Raw genomic sequence first — 20,405 nt, 5'->3', positions numbered from 1 at the left:
GAGAGAGGGCGGCTCCCCAGGGCCTGAGCTCAGGTCATCGTCGGGGCCAGGCCCGGGGACGCACCGCTGTCCCCCAGCCTCCACGCCGACGCAGGCTCCCTCCGCCGCCCGGACCACTCGGGACAGTCCCGGGAGACCGCAGGCCAATCCCGGCGAGACGGCCGCACGTGACAATGCCCGCCACTCTGCGCATGCGCTCTCACGCCTCGACAGGGTGGGCGCAGCCACGTGGGGCTGAGGCCCATCTGGCGGAGTTTGGCCCATGGCCACCGCAACTCTTACTCCTTTAAGGCCCTCGCCGCCCCCCACGCCTCTCGGCGCCGGCCTTCAGTACTCCCCTATCCCGGCTGCTCCCCCTCCTCCTCACCTTATGGACTTCTCTCTGCCCCCATCTCCTCTACCCTGGGCTTTTCACCCTCTTCTCTCCTGGCTTACTCTCAGCATCAGACCCACCTCTCTCCAGCTTCTGTACTCTCCTCTCTTCACCATTATGAAGGTCCCGTCTTCACCATTCCTTCTTGGACCATCTGATCTTATCCACTTAGTCCCAACCCACAGCTGACCTAAATAACCCCAACTCCCGCAAGCTTCAGACCCACATCCAAGTATCCACAGGGGACGTTTCTTGGGCATCTCATGCGGAGCACATCCAGATTGGCAGGCAGCTTCTTCCCTCTCGCCCAAAACCTGCTTCTCTTTTCTCTCTCCTACCTGGTCAGTGACTGACACCACTATCCATCCCAGCTAGTAACGAGGTGGGTGCACCCCGGACTGCTTCCTAGCTGTCCCCTCCTAACCTCCCTCCACCGCAATCAAGCCCTGAGATCCATGAAGCATACCTGAGAACTCTAAAGAGATTTTTCACCCCCTGTTGCCAAACTTCCAGCCCTTTAACCCTAGCTGTCCCCAACACAGCAGGTGGCATTCAATTCCTCATGCTCTGATGTCAGAGAGCAAGGTGGATACAACAAAGAAGGAAGATGGTCTGGCTTGTGCATCTTGCCTCAGGATGCAGGCACACTCAGCTACACTGGGGTTCAAATCTTCATTCTGCTGCCTGTCCCCATGCAACTTCCAAAATCGAACTTGACTTTTAAATATATAGTATGTGCCTTTTTAAAAACAGGACAGAAAAAAACAGGACAAGCATCCTTTGAGAGGTCAGACAGACCTCTGATTAACACCCCCATCATGATATGCTTTTTTCTTTTTTTTTTTTTTTTTGTATATTTTTAAGTGTATTGTGCCAGGCACTGCCAAGAGAAAAAACATAAACTGCCTGGTCCCTGCCCTCAGGGGCTCTGGGTCTAAAGAGGGCTTCAGCCACAGGGAGAAAATGGTGATCTAATAGGCTCTTGTGGAAGAACATTGGATGCCCAGGGAAGGCTTCCCCTAGGAGGGAACATTTGAGCAGAGCCCTGAGTCCACAAGCCCCTCCCAGAAAGGGCAGGAGACAGTTGCATGGGGATCTGCGGCCAGTGGAGACACAGTCTGCCTGGGAGAAAGGGGTGGCCATCTCTAGCCATGGCACCTGGAGCCAAGAGGAAGGGAGGTCAGGCCCCAAGTCAGGTGACCTTAGGATGGAGGAACCCCAAGGGCTCAGGCCTAGGATGCAGAGGAGTGTGTGTCATTGTCCCCATCCTCCCCAGGATGTCAAGTCTTCTATCCCCATTGTGAGGGTAAGTCTAGTGTCCCTGCGTGCTCAGCCATTGGTGAGGGGTACCCTAAATGCCCATCTGGAGACCTGGATCTCCTCTCAAGGAGACAGGCTTGAATGATTGTCACTGGGCACATAAAAATCTTTTGCGTCTGGTTCTGATGCTGGAGGTGGCCCTGCAAACATGCCTGGGGGCCAGGCTCCTTGGCAGTTCAGCTCCAAGCCCCCCAGTTGCAGCTGTGGGCATGCCAGGCACCTCACAGTCCTTCCTGCAGGCTCAGGGCAGCATATGTCCCTGTAAGAGAATAAGTAGGCAGAATTGGAGGGCATGACCTGCAGGCTTCATATCCCAAGTCCACTGGCCACCTCCGGTGCTGCTTCCCAAGACCCCAAGAGAACATTCTCTCCAGAGCCTGACCCTCCCCAGGCCTTCAAGGAGGGCTGGGTCCAGTGCAAGTCTACGTAGTCAAGTTTGAGCTGGGTCTGAGCCAGGTCCAGACAGACCCTGTGTGCAAAGCAGTGGGCCTCTCTTTCTCCCCAGGGTCGTGACCAAACCTGGGGCCCCCAGGCTTACCTGGGAGCTGGTTTCAAAGGTCCTTTCCAAACCACGGCTTTTCTGAGTCTGGGGCCTCTGCCCTCACCTATCCAGCCACGACCCTGATGGAGAGCTTGGGGGATGATGCCATGATGGCTGAGCTCTGCACTTGCGCCTAATTGCTGGGAAGTGGAGTGAGGCGGCAAGCCTCCCTGCCCCCAGGCCCTGTGGGTGGGTGGTGGGCTGGGCCTGACTGATGCCCTTTCATCATTGCACTGCCTGCCAGTGGCCCACAGTAGTGCAACAGGGAAAGAGTGTCAGGCAGGCCTGCCAGCTCCTCTCCTGGTGGTCGGTGGTGGTGGGGCTCTGAGACCTGGAATGCAGGCCCACTAGGGCGGGGCCTCTGCCTGGGGGAAGGGTGCCCTCTGACCCCAGAGGCCCAGGCCTGGCCAGGATCTCAAGTTTCCATGGAGAAGTGAGTAAGCTGGGCAGGGGGGAGGGGAGGGACTGCAGGTCCAGGGGCCTGGTCTGGGGAGGGGAACTGGTAGTGTGGGGGAGTGGGGGTCCCTCAAGGCTGGTCCCAGATGCTTTGACAATATCATTGCACTGCTTCTCAAAGCACAGTAGTGCAACCTCGTCAGAGCACCTGCGGCTAGCAGGGGGAAGCCCCCACAGCCCCCAATACACCCAGAATGGGAAGCTCAACCATGAGTTGGGTGGGGCAAGGGGTCCATTCCTAGACATCAGAGTGGAGAGAGGGATTTCAGCGGAGCTGCGGTCCTCGGGGTCCTTAGGACCCCAGGGCAGCCGGACCGTCCCCAGCACCCTCCAGACTGAGGTAGAGACCCCAGACTGAGGGACACTCCAACTCTGGGGCGGGAGTGGACCAAGGAAAGGGCGTACACACAAAGGAGAGGAGCCCGCGCTCCACCGCTGTCCGAAGACCCCTCGGGCCAGCAGCGGGTGTGGGTACAGCCCGACCACCCTGCACTGTCCCTCGGCCCGGGGCTGCGGGAGAAGAAGGGTGGCCCCTGCAGGCTCAGGGTCCTCATCCCTGGTCCCTGGCCCCTAACTTAGGCTCCGCATTCTGTCTCAACAGATTCCCTACCCGGCAGCCCAGAGCGGAGAAGAGAAACGGGGAGCTCCCTGCTCTTCTGGAGTCCCCTGCCCATAGGAGGACTCCGGGGTCCCGGCTGCGCCCCTCCACACCGCCTGCTGGGTAGGGCGGCCCTGCCCGCGCCCCCACCTCGGACCCACTACTTACGCGGCCTGACGCCCTTTCTGCCCCAGGCCCGGGCAGGTCTCGGAAGGTTGCGGGGAGAGGTCGGACCGAGGTCCGCCCGCATCGTCCCCCAGGACCACCCTGCACCTCGTGGCGCCCTCTCGCAGCCGGCTCCATCTTTAACTCGCTGACAGGCGGCGGCCCGGCCCCCGGCTCCTTAGCATAGCGCCACGCTCATTGGCCGGCGCCGGCGGGGCCTCGCCTCCCGCACGCCCATTGGCTGAGGCCGGAGCGATTTCAAAATAGCCTGCGGGCCCGGATTGGCCCGGAGCAGGCTGAGGCTGCGGCTCCGCGGTTTTAACAATGAGTTCTACAAACACTTTCTCCCCATTCATAACTTATCAAAAGGAACTTTGCCCGCCTTTTCGCAGCTCCAGCCTCCGCATGTTTTCCGCTGCGCGGGCGAGCGCACTTGGAAGCCCTGTGGGGGGCGCCGGCCGCGCGGCCAAGCCCGCTGGGGAGGGGGCTGCGACTCAACGAAAATGCCCAGACCCCCGGTCAAGCCCATCTCGGTAGGACTGCAGGCTACCTCGTTTCGCGAACTGAAATCGCTCCCTGTTCCTCCTGGATGGCACATTCGGCTCCAGTGGGCTTCCTGGTGGGGGCAGCCCCTTTCCCCACTCGACTCCACCGTATCACTCGACTTGACCCAAGTGTGATTTGTCTGAAGCCACCGTGTAGGCCTCGGCTGCCGGCCCTGGTCCTGGAGCCTCTGGAACTTTGTGGATCTGTGGGAAGTACGAGGAAGGGGGCGTCACTTGGGTCCCTGCGTGATTATGGATAAGCATCCATTAAGTGCTAACCCGGGGTTGATGACCCGGAGGAAAGTATACGGCCCTCCACCCCACGCCACGCCCGCGCGGCCTTCACATAGTTGCAGTGTGTGTGTGTTGGGCGTTGGGGGGGCGTTGCTTAGGCTACTGTGAATCTTGGCCCCCTACTCTTTTTTTCTCTCAGTCCAGTGGCTGAGAGCAAATGTTTTGGAGGCAGGCAGAGCAGTTTAAATAGAATGGATTGGTTGCCTCCTCTGTGAAATTAAGATGATAATTGATCATGCTTCAAAGGGTGGCTGTCAGGAGTAAATGGATGCTGTGTAAATTGCTGGCCCAGTGCCTGGCACATACATACTCTTCAATAAAGGACAGCTCTTCTGCTGCCACTGGTCTTGTCTTGCATTCTGCCTAGATCCACCTCACCTACTCCTGCAGCTTCTGCCTTGCTTCCCCAAGGATTTCTATATGCTGTGCATTGTTGGATTCTGCTCTTAATCAACACTCCTCACTCTTGTGTGGGTGACAGTAGGGAGGTAATAGAGGCAGAAGTGGGCTCTTACAGTCAGGAGGGGTCAGGGATGGACCAGAGGAGTGCCCCTTGGATTGGAAGTGTGGTCCATGCTGCCTGTGTTCTACCTACATCCCCTTGGCACTCACCTCTATGGAAAGTATGCTCCCTACCAGCATCTGCGGCTCTGCCTGAGGGCTACATTCCGGCTGTAGAATATAGGGCAAGTGGAAAGTGCTGCAGAGGAATCCCCCCCCCCACACCTGCGTAGCAGCCAGTGGAAGAAAATATTTTGCTTGTATAAGTACCCAGCCCTGCTTTTTTGCCCTTCAGTTGGAATAACTTTGATGCGTGTTCTACATAGGGTCACAGAGCTCCCCAGTGGGATTAATCTTCAGTTGCCCACAAAAGTGACTTGCTCAGTAATGCAATCTTCACTGGCTGCAGCCCCACTCCTCTGCCCCCGTGTTTTCTGCTTGCACTCCTGTCTCAGGTCAGGTGAGTAATGGGAGAGAAGTGTAGACTTGTAGACAATGATCAAGAGGTCTAAGCAGAGCAGGAACTCACAGGGGAGAGGTCAGAGGAGTGAAGAGCCTAATCATGAACCTCCTGCCCTCAGGTCCCACCATTGGCTAGAGCTTTTCTCCCACCCCCTAAGGGCAACTGATTTCTCAAAAGTGAGGTGCTCTGCCCACCCTTCTCCAAGGTCCTTCCAAACAGCTGCTACTCCCAGGCTTTCCTTGGTCTCTCTTAATCTCTTTCAGGAAAGTGGCACCCTCTACCCGAGCTGTTCCTGGAAGCTCCTAGGACTGTAATCTCCACCATGACCTCTAGAGGTCACCCAAGCACCAGCAAAACTACTATGACCTGCCTTTATCAGGCCCGCCCATTTATAGTTCCTTTCTCTAAATTGCAGTGCTTTGCTGGCTCAAACTGTGCCTCTTCTTCCAGGAAGCCTTCTCAGATGTCAGTTCTTTGCAATTATCTTCCCTTGCAGTATTTCTTGAAGTTCTGTTAGGGCTTCAAGATTTTGAAGGATCGTAGTGGAGCCTAAGATACCACAGGCCTGAGCAGGCTGGGTGTAGGGGTTGCCATTTGCACCAAGAATGAATCTGTGATGGAAAGTGCCAGCAGATGGGCAGAGTCCTGGCCTGGTGCTTGGTCAAAGGCAAGTGTCAAAGACTGCCATAACTGCGAGGGGAGGGGTAACAGGGGGAGGGGGAGTGTCTCAAGGGATGAGGGGGCTAGAGAGCTTGTGTTCATCCCAGCTAGTAAGGAGCTGGGCTCTGGCTATTCTGCTGAGGCCCCAGCCCTTATCAGGAAGGTTCGAGATGCTCAGGGGCTGGGGAACTGGGCAGTGTTGCCATCAGATCATCTGAGGGTGGAGGGGGGATTGTGATGGCCCTGGACAGTGTTGAGAAAAGCATCAGAGAGGGCTCAAGGTGTTCAGCTCCCAGCTGTGCTGGAGACAGAGGATGTGCCCTGTAGAAGACATGTTGAAGCAGGCTGGTACCTCCTGTCACCCCCAGGCTCACAGCAAAATGCAACCACAGACCAACATTCTTTAATCATAAAGGCACTTGAGAACCAGAACCCCTACAAACCCAAAGTCTCCCATAAGCGTGGCCCTGCAGATGACCCACCCTACTGCCCTCCGTCCAGCCATCCATGACACTCAGAGTTCATCGTGAGCCGCAGAGGGATCCGCGCTGGGCTTGATGAAGATGCCTTCCATGGCCTTCCACCGATTGTGCGTGTTGGCGCTGGGCATGCCGTGCACCTCGTGTTGCCCGTGGATGGGGCTCCCGTACTGCTCACCAGTGACTGACAGGAACACAGAGGTGCCCACGTGCTGGAAGCGCACAGCAGCCTCCCGTTCCCAGTGCTGCCCTGAGCAGCGCACCGTCCACAGGTCCAGGTGGTCACCCTCGCCGTCCTCCCCAAAGGCGCTCACCTCCTGTGGGTGCAGGGCGTGGGAGGGCAGTGGTCACTACAGAGGACACACCGAGTTCCCTGTGGTCACTTGCCTGGCAGCTGTACTCACACCCAGGGGCCTTGCTGGCACCTCTCTGAACCTCAGCTTCCACAGCTGCAAAATGGGATACCACAACCCCCACCCCCAGCACCCAGGTATCCCCCCCAACACGGTCTCTTCAAACACATGAATATCACACCTCATCTATCTGGCCAGTGCCCACTGGCCCCTACAGAGCCAAGACTCCCCCCTCTCTTCTCCTCTGGGTTCCTCCTGTCCTAACCCTCTGAGCCTCATTCATTAAGTCAAACCCCTCAGGCCGACAGTCAGGGTTCTATTTATCTCATAATTTTTCTTCTGATTACCGCACACGCACACCCGAAGCACCCTCTCTGGTCCAGCCCTACCTCCCACACAGTTCCAACGATCTCCACACACAAGCTTTTCCCCAGGCCTGGAAAGACACTCTCCTCTCTGTGGCTTGGAGGACTCCTGCTCATCCTTCCAGGCCTAGCACGGAAGTTCCTCCTCCCCTGCCCCGTTTCCCATTCTTCACCCCAAGGGCACGTGGATCCCCTCCCGAGTCCAACTCGCCCCAAGGAGTGGAGCTAACAAGCCAGATGACGCTTCCTGTCGTGTCCCCGCTAGGCTGAGAGCTCCAGGGGCCAGACCCTGGTGCAGTCACCTCCGTGTCCCCAGAGGGGGCGCTCGGCAAACACTTCTGACGTGAAATTCCCATCTCACAGAGAACCCTGAGGCTCCGAGCAGGTGCCCAGGCCCTCACACACTCACCAGGGGCTCACCTGATTGTTGGACAGCGGCGACAGGAAGTGATGCGTGTGCAGGTTCTTGCCGGTGAGTACATGCGTCAGCCGCACAGCCTGCCCACAGCGCACCGGGGACCCGCGCGGACACCCGCCCTCCGAGCCGCCGCGTATCCGCCAGTAACTATTGGCGTCGTCGGACGCCTCCACGCCGGTTACCGACTGCTGTCCGCTGCCTGGGGGACGACACCCAACCCCCGAGGTCGCTGTCAACGCGGGTACTCCGACCCTCAGCCCAGACACCATCCGCTTTCCTGGACAACCTCAACCCTGGGACCCAACAGCTCCCCCAGGTCCCGCGGAGCCCCCGCCGGACTCCAAGCCCCTTGGCCCGGCAGCTCCAGGAATATTTCCCGACAACACCCTCGAGCTGCCAGCCTGTTCCCCTAGGCCCCCAACTACTACAACCCCTGATGAACCCCACCCCCAGCCCTTGGCCCGCACACCCCTGAGCCCACCCCGCGGTCAGACCCCTAGCCCCGGGCCGCCCCTGGGATGCCGCAGCCCCGGCCTGCGCACCGGATCCGTATTTGATGTCGTGCGAGTGCAGCCGCACTCGGTGCTGCGTGTTGAACAACTTCAGCACCGACCCGCAGGTCACGAGCTCCGCGCCGATCTTGGTGGCACAGCTGCCCGGCACCGAGAGCGCCAGCAGCAGTCCCAGCAGCGCCGGTCCAGCAGCTCCGCCGCTGCCCGCGCTCCACATCGCCCCGACAGGGCTCCGGCAACTCGGCCCCCGGCCGCTTCCGTCTCCGCCGCAGGCCAATCCGGCTCTGACAGAGCCCCCCGCGGCAGCCAATCGTAGGCCCGCAGGGCGCTCAGCCTGCACTGCCATTGGGTCCTCATGGAGGGGACCCGCCCCCCAGCTTTCGAGAGTGGCTTCTGGGAGGGGGCTGGAGACACGAGGAGGGTTTTGACTGGTCCACGCTTCCGAGGACTCGCCAATGAATATCAAGCTAAGACTGGGGCGGTGCCCAGCAGAGGGAGAGCAGCTGCGAGCCGCTGCAGGTGAGGGCACCCCTCCCGCGGGCGCTGGGCCCCCTACAGCCGGCTCACCTGACTCACCTGTTCATGAAGCCCCTTAATCCTAGATCCCCAGGCCCTTAATCATGGTCTTTCCTTCGGACCCTGAGTCCGCAGCTGCACGGTTTTGAGTTTGCTCGACCGTTAGATTATGTGGTCACAAGCGCACGCGTCTCAAGCATTCAGTCACCTGGCCCTTCAGTCCCTGGATCCCGGGATTAACTCATCCCTCAGTTACATGGACATTGCCCCCTCTCTGACACTGGGTCACCTCAGCTCCTGGACCTTGGGGTTTCTAGATTTACTGTGCCACTCACTGACCCCTTCCAGGGCAGAATCTCATGGTCACTAGGCTCTTGGACAGCAGAGGGCAGCAGGCATCTGTGGTGTAGAGGATAGTGGCGGTGCTCACCAGAAGCCCTCAAGCTATCTTGGAAACCTGGAGCCCTGGGAGACCAAATGACTGTGAACCAAGCCTGGTCACTGGGTGTCCCAGGTTTCTGACTCACTGCCTTCTCAAAGGACTGTCAGCCCAGCTTCACGGGGGGTGGGAAACTTACACCACTATTTATTCATTCGTGGAACATTCATTCCTGGCCCAGGAACTGGCTCTGGGCTACGTTACCCAGTTGGCTGACTACCTGTGTGCTTGGGGCACCCACAAAGCAGGGAGAAAAATTCATGTTTAATTAAATCATCCAGAATCTTGCAATCAGAAAATCCAGAGTGGAGCCATTTTAATTACAGCAATGGGTTATTTGTGGGGGGGTTGTGTTTATTGTCTTCAGTTTGAATTCCACATGGGAGAAGATGTTTTGATCTTTCCAGCACTTTGAGTGTCTAAAATGCTCATGGTGCGGCCTGGATTTGGTAAATCTTGTGCTTGAGTGGCCTCCAATCCAGGGCAGAGGAGCCAGAGCACAATCTGAATGTGTCCTCTCAGGCACACCAACAAGCATCTCAAACTTAGAATGTTCAAAGCAGAATTCCTGGTCTCCTCCCTCAAACTGCTCCTCTCCAGGCTTCCAAGTCTCAGCAATGGTGCCTCCAGAAGTTACTCAAGCCCAAGACCTGGAATTCATCTTTGATTCTTTAGCACATTCCTCACATCTACCCCAACAGATCTTGATGGCTGTGACTCCAAAACAGATTGTGAGCCATCTCTCCTGTGGCCCCCAACACCACCCTAATCCAAGCCACACCATCTCCCCTTCAGATGTCTACCAGCACTTCCTCAAAGATTTCCCTGCTTCTGATACTCAGCCCTCCCCACAAGACATTCTCCACACAGGAAAGTGATCTTAAAAAGTACAAATCAAACTATATTCAGTATCTTGCAGTAACCTACCATGAAAAGGAATATGGAAATGAATATTTGTATGTATCTGATTGAAACATAATGCTGTACACAAGAAATTGACACAACACTGTAAACTGACTATACCTCAATTAAAAAAAAATCAGATCACACTGGGTGCCAATGGCTTCTCATTGCACATGGGACCAGAGAATGGGCAGGACATGAACGGTAATCTCTGACAGGCAAAGAAAGGGTTCCAAGTGCAGCAGAGACCCCAGAATTGGAGTCGGGGAAGCCAACATGGCTCTCCCTTGAGGCTCTGGAACCTCATGGCTTCTCTCAGCTGTTCATTATCCTGTCTGCCCCTGCTCACCCCATGGACAGATGCTCAGGGCCCTCCACCTGGAGGCCACAGTTCCTCTGCAGATTCAGATTCTCAAGGGAGGAGGTGATGGACTCAAGCTGGTCCCAGGCACTACTCAGGGTACAGTCTACAGGGGAGGAGGAGTGGTAGCTAGTCTCCAAATATGCCATCTAACAATTCCCTCCCACCCCTGTGGGTGTGAGCTGCCCTTCTCATCAAGCTGTGGAGTCCTTTTCCCATTCCCTTGAATCTGGGCAAGCATTACAATTCGCTTGGACCAGAAGAATGCCACAAAAGTGCTGTTTGGGGACATCCAAGCACAGGCTGCCATAGGGGTGGTGGTTCTTTCTTCCTCCCTCTAGAAAGACAATTCCTGCCCATGCTGTACAAATAAGCAGACCAGACAGACCACTGAACGGCCACGGGCAACAGGGAGAGAGTCGCTGGAAGGGGAGAGGCCATGTGGGATGTTCCAGCCTCAGCCTGGCCCCCAGCTGAAAGCAGCAACCCCACCCCATCCCCCACAAACTACTCTGGCTACACCCCTGCCAGTTGAGGCTATCAAACCGCAGTACCATTACAAATGATGATTTTGTTGGAAGCCACTTAAGTCTTGGTTTGCTACACAGTAACAGATGCCTGGAACAGAAGCTAAGGTGAGCTGTCTCTAGCATCACATTCCAAGGATGCCCAAAGGGGCTGCTCTCACCCCAGGGACTGTCGGTCTCTAGACATGTGCCTCTGAGGTGGGGGCGGGCGCAAATGCTCTTCTTCTTCCTTGAGAGTCCAGGCAGCGAAATGCAGAAGCAAGTGGGTATTGGATGTGCCAATCAACTATGGCCAAATGATACAGCAGTGGGGACGAAAGCAGCTTTTTGGTCTTGTGTGGCAGTGGTGGTGGCAGGGGTTGGCCTTGGGGAAAGGGTGTGAGGAAAGTGTGTGTCCTAAAAGATCCTTGCCACAAGAGCTCTGTGGAAAAATGGGAGTCCCTGACTCCCCACCTTAGGACCCCAGATCCTCTGACAGGCAATGGGGCATGTCCTCCTCCCCAAATTGCAGGGCGTGGGAGCAGTGTGGAGGGTCCTCCCTGCCTGGCTCCAGAGGGAGGTCTGCACTTGCTGTGTCCTCCCCTGTGGGCCACTAAGTGTGGTCGGGGTGGCTGAGGAGGTCTGGCCTCTACATACCCAGTGGGCTCCAGGGGCAGGGAGCAGGGAGCAGGGGAGAGGTGGAGCTGCTCCCCAGGTGAAGATGCCTGCATGGGAACCAAGAGGCTGCCTGAGGAAGGCAGAAGGGAAGGAGGGTGCTGAACTGGGGGCCCAGGATGGCCCAAGGCTCCAGGAGAATCTTGGAGATGAGACCTGCCAACCCGGGCACCAGCCATGCCCACAGACCCTTCCAGAGAGAGCTGCTCTGCCCAGGGCCATAGCAGAAGGGGTGTCACGTGGCCAGCCTGGGGCAGTCATTCCAGAGCTTGACCAACCAGACCAGCAGCCCCCACATGACCTGGCGGAGGGCATCAAGATGCGGGAGCTGGCCCTGGGAAATACAAGTCTGGAAGACAGGCCCTGGTGGGAGTATCAGGAGAACAGAGATGCACCCTGGCAGAGGAGGAGCCTCAGGCAGCGGGAGCCAGTGTGAGGCATGGAGTGGTGAGGGAGGGGGACCATGAGTCCCCAGCAGCTTGAAGAGCCAGAAGAGGCAGATGGAGTGGAGAAGAGCCAAATGATATGGCAGTGGGGACGAAAGCAGCTTTTGTGGTCCTGTGTGGCCATGAGCGGAGCTTGGAGGTCCTGAGCTCAGAGCACTGGCAGCTGCCATGAAGGCCAGCTCCTTGGGGGCAGAGGTGTGGAGGGGAGGCTGGAATCTCTGACAGGAAAAATGTGCTCCATCAACACGAGCTTTATTTCTCCCACTGGCTCCCCTGAGAGGCTCAGCAGAAACCCCCATGGGTGCCAACACTTCTGACCTCTGCTCTGGGCGGGCTGGCTGGGAAGGTGGCGTCCAGATGGGGCGGGAGGAGCAGGGCATGGAGCGCTTGGCACGGCCCAGGGGCCTCACGGGGGGTCACCGTGGCCTACATCTGCATCTGCCCAGGGGCGGACCTTGACCTCCACTTGAGGTTCCGGGGAGCTGTGGGGCTCGCCCTCACCTCCAAAGAAGTAGTCCTCTTCCTTGTCCTCTTTCTCATCCTCCTCCTCATCCTCCACTTCATCCTCGTCCTCCTCCTCCTTGAGGCTCTGGTTGTCCCCCACGTCCACCGTTTGCCAGGACTGACTGGAGGCCACGCTAGTGTTGGAGAACGTGGACAGCTTGGGCTCTGGCGGCCTTGCAGGCTCCTTCTTCCCAGCTGCCATGCTCTCCTGGGGGGTGAGCAGCCTGGGGCTGGGAGACCGTCTGTCAGGGTGGGGCTCCCTGGCCTTCTCCGGGATCCTGGTGGTCTTGGTGGCCGGCTTGGGCAGCGTGGAGGGGGTTCTCGCGCGATGCCGGTGGGTGCTGTGCTGCGGGGAGGTGTGCCGGGATGAGGGCCCGGACGCCGGCCGAGATTCCTGCTGAGATGCCTGCCATGACGCCTGCTGGCTGCACTCGGCCTCCTCCAGCCTGCGCAGCAGGCAGCTCCAGTCGACCTTGGAGGACAGGTGGATGCGTGAGCCCTTCACCTTCTTGAAGCCCAGGAAGAGGTCCATAAGTGCCTCCGTGACAGGGAAGGAGATGAAGCCCAGCTGCCTGGTGAGGTTCTTCTCAAACTTGTACTTGTAGATGAGCAAGGAGACAGCCTGATCCCTCAGGTAGCTAACCAGCTCCTCCTGCCAGGGGTTGGAGAGGTGGGACCCGGAGGACTCGGACAAGATGGAGGGCAGCAGCTTCTTCTCGGTGAGCTTGTAATTGGGGCTCTGTACAGCAGCCGGGGAGGGAAAGGGAGATATGTCATGCCGCTCCTGCCACCTGGGGTGCCCTCCTGCCCAGAGCACCCTCCACGTCACCCATGGGGCTCTGCATGTGGGGCACTCAGAGGGTGGCCTGGCCACATCCCTGCTGCATCCGGTGGGGAGCTGAGCACAGGTGGTGCCCGTTGGCCCACCCTCACACGTCCCACCCCATGTCATGCCGACAGGACTGGTGACCTCATGACAGCATCAGCCAAATGGGGGCCTGCACAACCTTTGCCCAGGCAGGGGTTCAGAGGAGGTGGCATGCCTGGGCCTTGATGGGTGAAAGCAGGGCCGGGGACTGTGCTGGGATCCACAGGGTGAGACCACCCACGTCTTCTCTGCACTCTTCCTCCTGAGCTATGCCTTCTGGGCAGGGCCGACACACCGGAGAGCCTTGTCTGTAGCAGCGGGATTAGCAGGAGCTACACCCGGGACACAGGGCCCTACTCTGGGCTCAGGCTGCTGCCCATGAGGGACAGGAGTCTCTCTGCATGGGAGGGCCTCTGAGATTCATATGCAAACGTTACAAAAATACCCAGAATAAAAAATATCCTTTATTCATCTTCGACAATGAGTGGGGCTAGCCACTCATTTAATTCCAGGTCCCAAGAGCTTGTGCCCCATTCAAGTATTCTCCACAGGCTGGGGTGGCAGACCTGGACCTGGGGCACCTGCCAGTGACAGTGGCTGCTAGGAGCGGTGGCCGTAGGAGCCCTTCCACTGCAAACCCATCCCTAAGACCCCAGGCCCCACCCTTGAGGAGGTCACCTCTGGGTGCAGTGCAGCAGGAAGTAGAGACACGCTCCTGCCCCTGGAGGTGAGTGGTGAGAACCTGGGGAGGCAGTGGCAGGAGGAAGGGCGGGGGGAGGCACATGGAACCGTGACCACGGGGGTGGTAGGGGTCTGTCTGGAGGGCACCTCCACCATGATCCCAGGGGCGGGAAGGGTGAGGTGCAGGCTCCGCCAGGGCTGGGCCCTCTGATGGGAGCTTGGGGGCCCAGAATGGGGCGTGAGGTGGGGAGTGGGGACCTGAGGGTCTTCTGAGGGTGTCACCTCTAGCCTGAATCTGGTGGCCATTTGAGTACTAGACACAAGGGAACCACCTTCCTTGGGCTTGCCGCTGTGACCCTTGTACTTGAGGCTCTTCCTGTGGTTTATCTTGGGGCTGGAGGCCGTGGTGGGCAGCGAATCATAGGGCTCCTCCCTGTTGGTGGGTGTGGCCACCTTGGAGGTGGACTCAGTGGCAGGCTCCCATTCTGACGGGAAGAGAGGATAGCCATCACGGCGGCAGGCGCTGCTGAGCTTGTCCACCGCCTGCTTCACCACGTTCTGCAGGGCAGGGAAGAGGTGATGCTTGGCCAGGAAGTCCAGGGTCCGATGGGGCTCGCGACCTACATGGTAGCCAGGCAGGTTAAAGGACGCTGGCTGGCTCAGCAAGGACTTGATCTCCTTGTGCAGCTCCCGCTTGAGGAAGAGCAGCTCCCATTCTCGAGGGCCCAGCTCTGACGCTTTGGGTGTGTCCGAGCTGGAGCCCAGCAGACCTGAGACCCAGGACAGTGGCTGCTCTGGGGTCCACTGGTTGCTGGCCTGGCTGCCCAGTGAGTCCCACAGCAGGGAGTCCCTGTGGGAGCAGGGCTGCCCCAGGCCTTTCTGCAGAGAGAGGGGAACTCTCAGAGGCAGGGAGGGCTGGGGTCCAACCCCACCCCACCCTAGACTATGACCCCAGACCTCACCCCTTGGTTCTCCAGCTGCATCAGCCGTCTGAGGCTCTTCTCCAGCAGGAGTTGGTCCTTCACGGGCGGCAGTGGGCCCCAGCCGCGGGGGCCCATGTCACTGTTCCGGCGATAGGAGCCCGGCCAGCCGATGGTGAAGCTACTGTGGGAGTTGGATGTGGAGCTAGAGCAGGATGGGTAATTGTTGGGGCGCCCCATACAGAGGCTGGGCCGGGTACGGTGCCAGTGCACAGTACTGAGGCTGGGCCGAGCGTGCGCCCGCTGTCCACCCCTCGGCACCTCCATTGGGTCCTGCACCTCCACCAGCGGCACCCCGGCCTCTGTCTTCATGGTGGCCATGAGCTCAGTTGCCTTTTCCACCACTGTCTGCAGGCTGTCCAGGACCTGTCCCTCAACAAGGAAGTCCAGGAAGCTCTGGAAGGGTCGAGGGCCCCTGAGGTTCTGGCGGTGGCTGTGGAGCCCTGAACTGCCCCAGAGGCTGTGCATCGATGGTGGCTGTGGCATGGGGCCCAGCTTGGAGGCTTGCCCCATTTCAGGGAGCAGTGGCTTCTTTGGTGGCTGCATGTGAACAGAAAGGCATGTCACCATGGGCAGGGATGCCCGACGGGAGGAGAGGTCCCTGGGGTCCTCCTTGCAACTGGGTGGGGAGTGGGTGCGCAGGGGAAGGAACTGGGTTTGGAGTCAGGCAGCTCTGTGTTGGGACCCTGGCTCTGCCAGCTTGAGGCTGTGTGACTGTGGGCACAGTGGCCCCTCCTGAGGCCCAATTTCCTCTCCTGCAAAGTGGGGATCTGTTCAGGGTAACCCTGAACCTTCCCTGGCACATACATTTTACATACACGTGACCTGGCTGGAGAGTCTGAAAACCCGCTTCTGCCCTTTGTAACAATCCCCAAACCCCTCTAAGCCCTGCCTCCACTGCTGGGCTGCACAGACCACCTGCGGTCCTGAGCCTTGAGCTCCCTAGGGCTGCCTCTGCACCTGGAGCCATAGGCCCTGAGTAGACTCTACACTCCCACTCTGGGGTCCCAGTCCACCATGCCCCTCCCAGGCCACTAAAAGGCCCAGGGAGGACATCACAAGGATATGAGAAAGGGGGGCTGTGATCTGGGGCGCCAGAGCTGGTGGGGAACATGTTGGGGGGCTCAGAGTTGGGAACTGCTGGGCTCACTTACCCGGGAGGCGTAGGTGCTGTGGCCGGCCTCATCGTCGGCCAAATATCCCGAGCGGTAACGGTAGCTGGTCATGGTGCGAGTGGCCTGGCCCGCTGCCCGCCTTTTCTCTCGTCAGTTCCGCGGTGCGTCCACGGATTCCTCTCTGCGCGGGGCGGGGAGATGGCATGAGGGTCCCCCAGGCCTCCATGGGTCTGAGTCTCCGTCCGTCCATTGGCCACTGTGTCAGCGGCCCTGGGGTGCTGTTGTCCCTGGTCCCTGGCTCCCCGTACCCCACGCCCTTCAAGCGTCCAGCTAGTCCTCCGCTTGGAGCACCCTGGGCGTCTGCACACCGTCCACGTCCAGATTCGTAGCGGGTGGGGTCCCCGAGGGCTTCCGCATCCTGTCTCCAACCATCTCTGGGCCTGGTGCGTCCGGACCTCCATCCTCCCGGCCCCTGCGCCCCGGCGTCCGCCCTGGCCGCGGCCGACCCGCTCACCAAATCCGCGCCGCTCTGCTCCGCGGTCTGCGCGCTGATTGCAGGACTGCCACGCAGCTCCGGGCGTCCGCGGGCCTGCTCATTTGCGTGCTACGTCCTGATTGGCTCGCGACGGGCCGCTCGCCCACCGGCTCCCGCGGCACAATGGTTGGGGCGGGGCCCAGGTGGCTCCTCCCCCATCTCGCAGGCCTTGCCCCGCCCACATTCGCAGAAGTAGCGCAGCGGCTGCTGCTGACTCTCTCGGTCCCGCCCGGAGGGGAGACTAAGTCACCAAACCCACGGCCTCCCTCGGTGACGCGAGCACCTTCTCTGGTCGCTGAGTTGTCCTGGGTTCCTGCTCGCGGACTGCTCCTTTCCAGGGTCCTCCCCCCGCCCAGTGTGGACACCCCAGGGTCTATCCCAAGCGCAGTGGAAGGAGTCTCGCTTCAGCCCCCAGCTCTCCTGTGTGTCTCGATCTCTGATCACCTCCTTGTCCTCTGTGAGTGGAGCTGAGCAACCTTCCACATGAGAGTTTGGAGATTAAATCGAATGTTCGTACAACACTCCTTGACCCTGATTAGACATCGTCTGTCTTTACCTCCTCCCCCTCTTGCCCCCTCTGCCCAGGAGACTCTCGTAAAGCAATCCCCTCCCAGGTGTTGCCTCCTAGGAGAAGCCTTCCCAGAGAGTCTGTCCCCCCAACAGAATTACAGCAAATCCCATCCCAGACTCTGCCACGCCATGTTACTTATTTGTCTGTCAGATTGCCCTCCTCTGGGGTAGGAACTGTGGCGCTCACCCCTAATCAGTGATCTTTCTAATACCAGTAGGTGCTCAATAAATGTGAATTTCCTCCTTCCAATCTGCAGACCCTCAGGGTCTCTGGCCTTTCCAGGACCAGCTTCCCAGTGGAGAATGACGGGTGATTAGTTGAAATCCCATGATTTAATAATCACAACTGAGAATGACAGTCCTTATGCCAAGAACTTGGTGAAGGCCTTTTTGAGACCTCCAATTCCTAGAACGCCCCCACAGGGGAGGGTATTATGTTATTCTCAGGCTTAGCTCTGCCTTCTCTTCCCTCTGATCTAGGGGGCAAGCAGGGCTTAGAGGACCAGAGCAGACAAGATATAGGCCAGAGTTCCAGAGGCCAGTCCCAGCTCTATTGCTCCAGGCAGAATCATGTAGGACAAGAAACTTCCGATCTCTCTGAGCCTCAGTTTCCTCATCTGTAAAACAGGAACAACATTACCCATCTCATAGGTTGGACACAAATGCTGCACTTTCCACTGGCAAACTCAAGACAGCCACATCACAGTGAAAACCTGGCTGTCAACCATAGTGACTATTTGTAAGCCGTCGGCAAGGAAAGCTTTCCTGGACCACAGAGGAAAAAGGGAGGCCATGAATGTAGCAACTGTAGCCTGGCACAGAGCTCCAGGCAGAAGCAGAGACTTCTCAAACGAAGCCACTGGTGTACACATTTTCTTTCGTTTTCTTGTTGTTCAGAGGTTTTACAAATCAAGAAAAAGCCTCATCTTAGAAAAATCAGCAAAGGCCAAAATAGACGATTTGCAAAAGAAGAAATGTAACTAGCTAATCGAAACATGAAAAAGTTCATCGTTCCTATCAAGAAAACGAAACACTACAAGAATGAGAACACTGGTGTGATCATTATCTTCTCAAAACAACACAAAAAACTTTGGGGTGGGGGAGTAGGAAACGAGTGTGTTTGCTTAGACAAAATACCGGCAGGACGCGACCCAGAAAGTGAACAGAAACCTTTCCCCTCAGGTTTGATTTTCCGTTTTTCATATTAAACATTTTTTGCAGTCCCTGCAAATTCCGCGCTGCCATAAACCCGGCCGCGGTCCGGGTAGGGCGGGGCACTTCGGGTGGCTGGAGGTTGCAGGGTCCTCCGGAACCAGCAGGCGGCGAAAACAAAGGCTGAGTGCCGGCGCGCGGAGCTCGTGCGTCGGGGCGGAGCCTTGGGCCGCGTCCAGGGCGGGGCCTGGGCCGTCCCGCCCGCGCCCTTCGGCCGCGAGCCGGCGGCGGGGACACGATGGCCCGACCCCGCGTGCGGCTGGTGGTCACGGCGGACGACTTTGGCTACTGCCCGAGGCGCGACGAGGGCATCGTAGAAGCCTTCCTAGCGGGGGCTGTGACCAGCGTGTCCCTGCTGGTGAACGGCGCAGCGGCCGAGAGCGCGGCTGAGCTGGCCCGCAGGTGAGCGGCAGCCCCCCTGCAGGGTTCGAGCGGACTTGGGGGCCGCAGCCCCCCGCCTTCCGTGCTCCCGCTCCCGCTCGCGCTACGCCCGCAGGCACAGAATCCCCACGGGCCTCCACGCCAACCTATCCGAGGGCCTTCCAGTGGGCCCGGCTCGCCATGGCGTTTCGTCGCTGCTCGGCCCCGAAGGCTTCTTTCTCGGCAAGATGGGATTCCGAAAGGCGGTGGCGGCTGGAGACGTGGTCTTGACGCAGGTGCGGAGGTGCGGCTGCAGGAAGATGCTCGCGGTGACCTCCCCAGGGCTCCTCCCCGAGGGCACCGTGCAGTTTTTCTGGGCGGAAGCTGCTGTGGATGCCTCCCTTGGTTCAGATACTGGTGCGGTCACAGGGGAGGACATGGAGGCGCTCCTCCTCTGTAGCTGCTCTTGGACGTTCAAGGTGCCTACCTCTCTCTCCCTCCAGGTGCGGGAAGAGCTGGAGGCCCAGTTGAGCCGCTTCCGGGAATTACTGGGCAGGGACCCTACTCACGTGGACGGGCACCAGCATGTGCACGTGCTCCCAGGTGCGTGGGTTGGTGCTTCCAGGCCGGGACGCCGGTATGCAGCAGGTGCCTCTCCCTGACTCCGCCCCGCCCGCAGGTGTGTGCCAAGTGTTCGCTGAGGCGCTGCAGACCTGCGGGGTGAGCTTCACGAGGCTGCCGCTGGAGCGCGGAGTGGGAGGCTGCGCCTGGCTCGAGGCCCCAGCGCGTTCTTTCGCCAGCGCCGTGGAGCGAGATGCCCGGGCTGCCATGGGCCCATTCGCCCACCATGGCTTGCGGTAAGGCCCCCTGACCCCTACCTGGCCCAGGTCCCAGTGCGTCCAGCTGGCTGTCCATTGGCCAGCCATACCTGTTTCTCAACATCGAAGGGGGTTCAGGCGTCCACCAGCGTTGTCTCCACCCCAGATCCACCTGGCCCCCGGCCTAGCTCTGCCCATCGTGGTCCTGCCACCCTGCCCGCTGATGCCTAGGCATCCACAGGTGGACCGATGCCTTCGTGGGCCTGAGCACCTGTGGCCGGCACATGTCTGCTCACCGGGTGTCAGGGGCGCTGGCTCGAGCCCTGGAAGGTATACCTATGAGCCATGCCCCCACAGCCGAGCTGATGACGCACCCTGGCTACCCGAGTGTGCCTCCTGCTGGGGGCTGCGGGGAGGGTCCTGACGCCTTTTCCTGCTCTTGGGAGCGGCTGCACGAGCTGCGCGTCCTCACAGCGCCGGCGCTGCGGGCCCAGCTTGCCAAGGACGGGGTGGAGCTCTGTGCCCTCGACAACCTAGACTCCAAGAGGCCCCAAGAGGAGACCCCTGGTGAAGCCATTCTGGAAACGTTTCTGGAGCCCTCCCCACCATGACCGTGGCAGACAGCCAAGCATTAATGTCTCTTTGTGCCCAGGAAGGGAACCAGGTCCCAGAGCAGTCTCTGAGACTTCCCTGGATGCTGCCACCTCTGTGTCCAGGTCCTCAGGCTAAGAGTGGTGGCAGAACTTCCAAGAGCCCTCAGGCTGCCACTGGGCCTGGGGCCTGCCAAGAGCTGGGGGCCTTGTAAGCATCTTCCCTGTTTGGGTGAACTGGGCAGAGATAGGTATGTTAATAAAGTAAGATGTGTCTTGGAAA

The 20,405-nt window shown here is 59.0% G+C and overlaps 3 protein-coding genes across 5 annotated transcripts; 1 reads left to right on the top strand and 2 right to left on the bottom strand.

The window, feature by feature from the left end:
• Positions 1–6,303: 6,303 nt before the first annotated feature.
• SDF2L1 (stromal cell derived factor 2 like 1) lies at positions 6,304–8,323 on the bottom strand. Its single transcript, XM_010987332.3, has 3 exons — positions 8,074–8,323; positions 7,534–7,730; positions 6,304–6,712 (listed from the first exon to the last, which is right to left on the bottom strand). The coding sequence occupies exons 1-3, from the start codon at positions 8,258–8,260 to the stop codon at positions 6,431–6,433; spliced, it is 666 nt and encodes a 221-aa protein (XP_010985634.1). The 5' UTR covers positions 8,261–8,323; the 3' UTR covers positions 6,304–6,430.
• Positions 8,324–10,775: 2,452 nt separating this feature from the next.
• On the bottom strand, positions 10,776–16,610 carry CCDC116 (coiled-coil domain containing 116). Its single transcript, XM_031443165.2, has 4 exons — positions 16,077–16,610; positions 14,905–15,462; positions 14,225–14,821; positions 10,776–13,132 (listed from the first exon to the last, which is right to left on the bottom strand). Exons 1-4 carry the CDS (start codon positions 16,146–16,148, stop codon positions 12,296–12,298), a joined length of 2,064 nt encoding a protein of 687 aa, XP_031299025.1. The 5' UTR covers positions 16,149–16,610; the 3' UTR covers positions 10,776–12,295.
• A 1,912-nt stretch (positions 16,611–18,522) lies between these two features.
• Positions 18,523–20,405, top strand: YDJC (YdjC chitooligosaccharide deacetylase homolog). 3 transcript variants are annotated; one of them, XM_031443167.2, is made up of 5 exons: positions 18,523–18,756; positions 18,851–19,010; positions 19,218–19,317; positions 19,394–19,571; positions 19,774–20,405. In XM_031443167.2, exons 1-5 carry the CDS (start codon positions 18,593–18,595, stop codon positions 20,141–20,143), a joined length of 972 nt encoding a protein of 323 aa, XP_031299027.1. In that variant the 5' UTR covers positions 18,523–18,592; the 3' UTR covers positions 20,144–20,405. The 3 variants fall into 3 exon arrangements, with proteins under 3 accessions (XP_031299027.1, XP_031299029.1, XP_031299030.1); XM_031443169.2 differs by having other exon boundaries at positions 19,890–20,107; XM_031443170.2 differs by having other exon boundaries at positions 19,699–19,917.

This window comes from Camelus dromedarius, chromosome 31 (genome assembly GCF_036321535.1).
Source record: "Camelus dromedarius isolate mCamDro1 chromosome 31, mCamDro1.pat, whole genome shotgun sequence".
Classification (NCBI taxonomy): Eukaryota; Metazoa; Chordata; class Mammalia; order Artiodactyla; family Camelidae; genus Camelus; species Camelus dromedarius.
The sequence above is the reverse complement of the archived record's forward strand: the minus strand, read 5'-3'. Positions and strand labels throughout refer to the sequence as shown.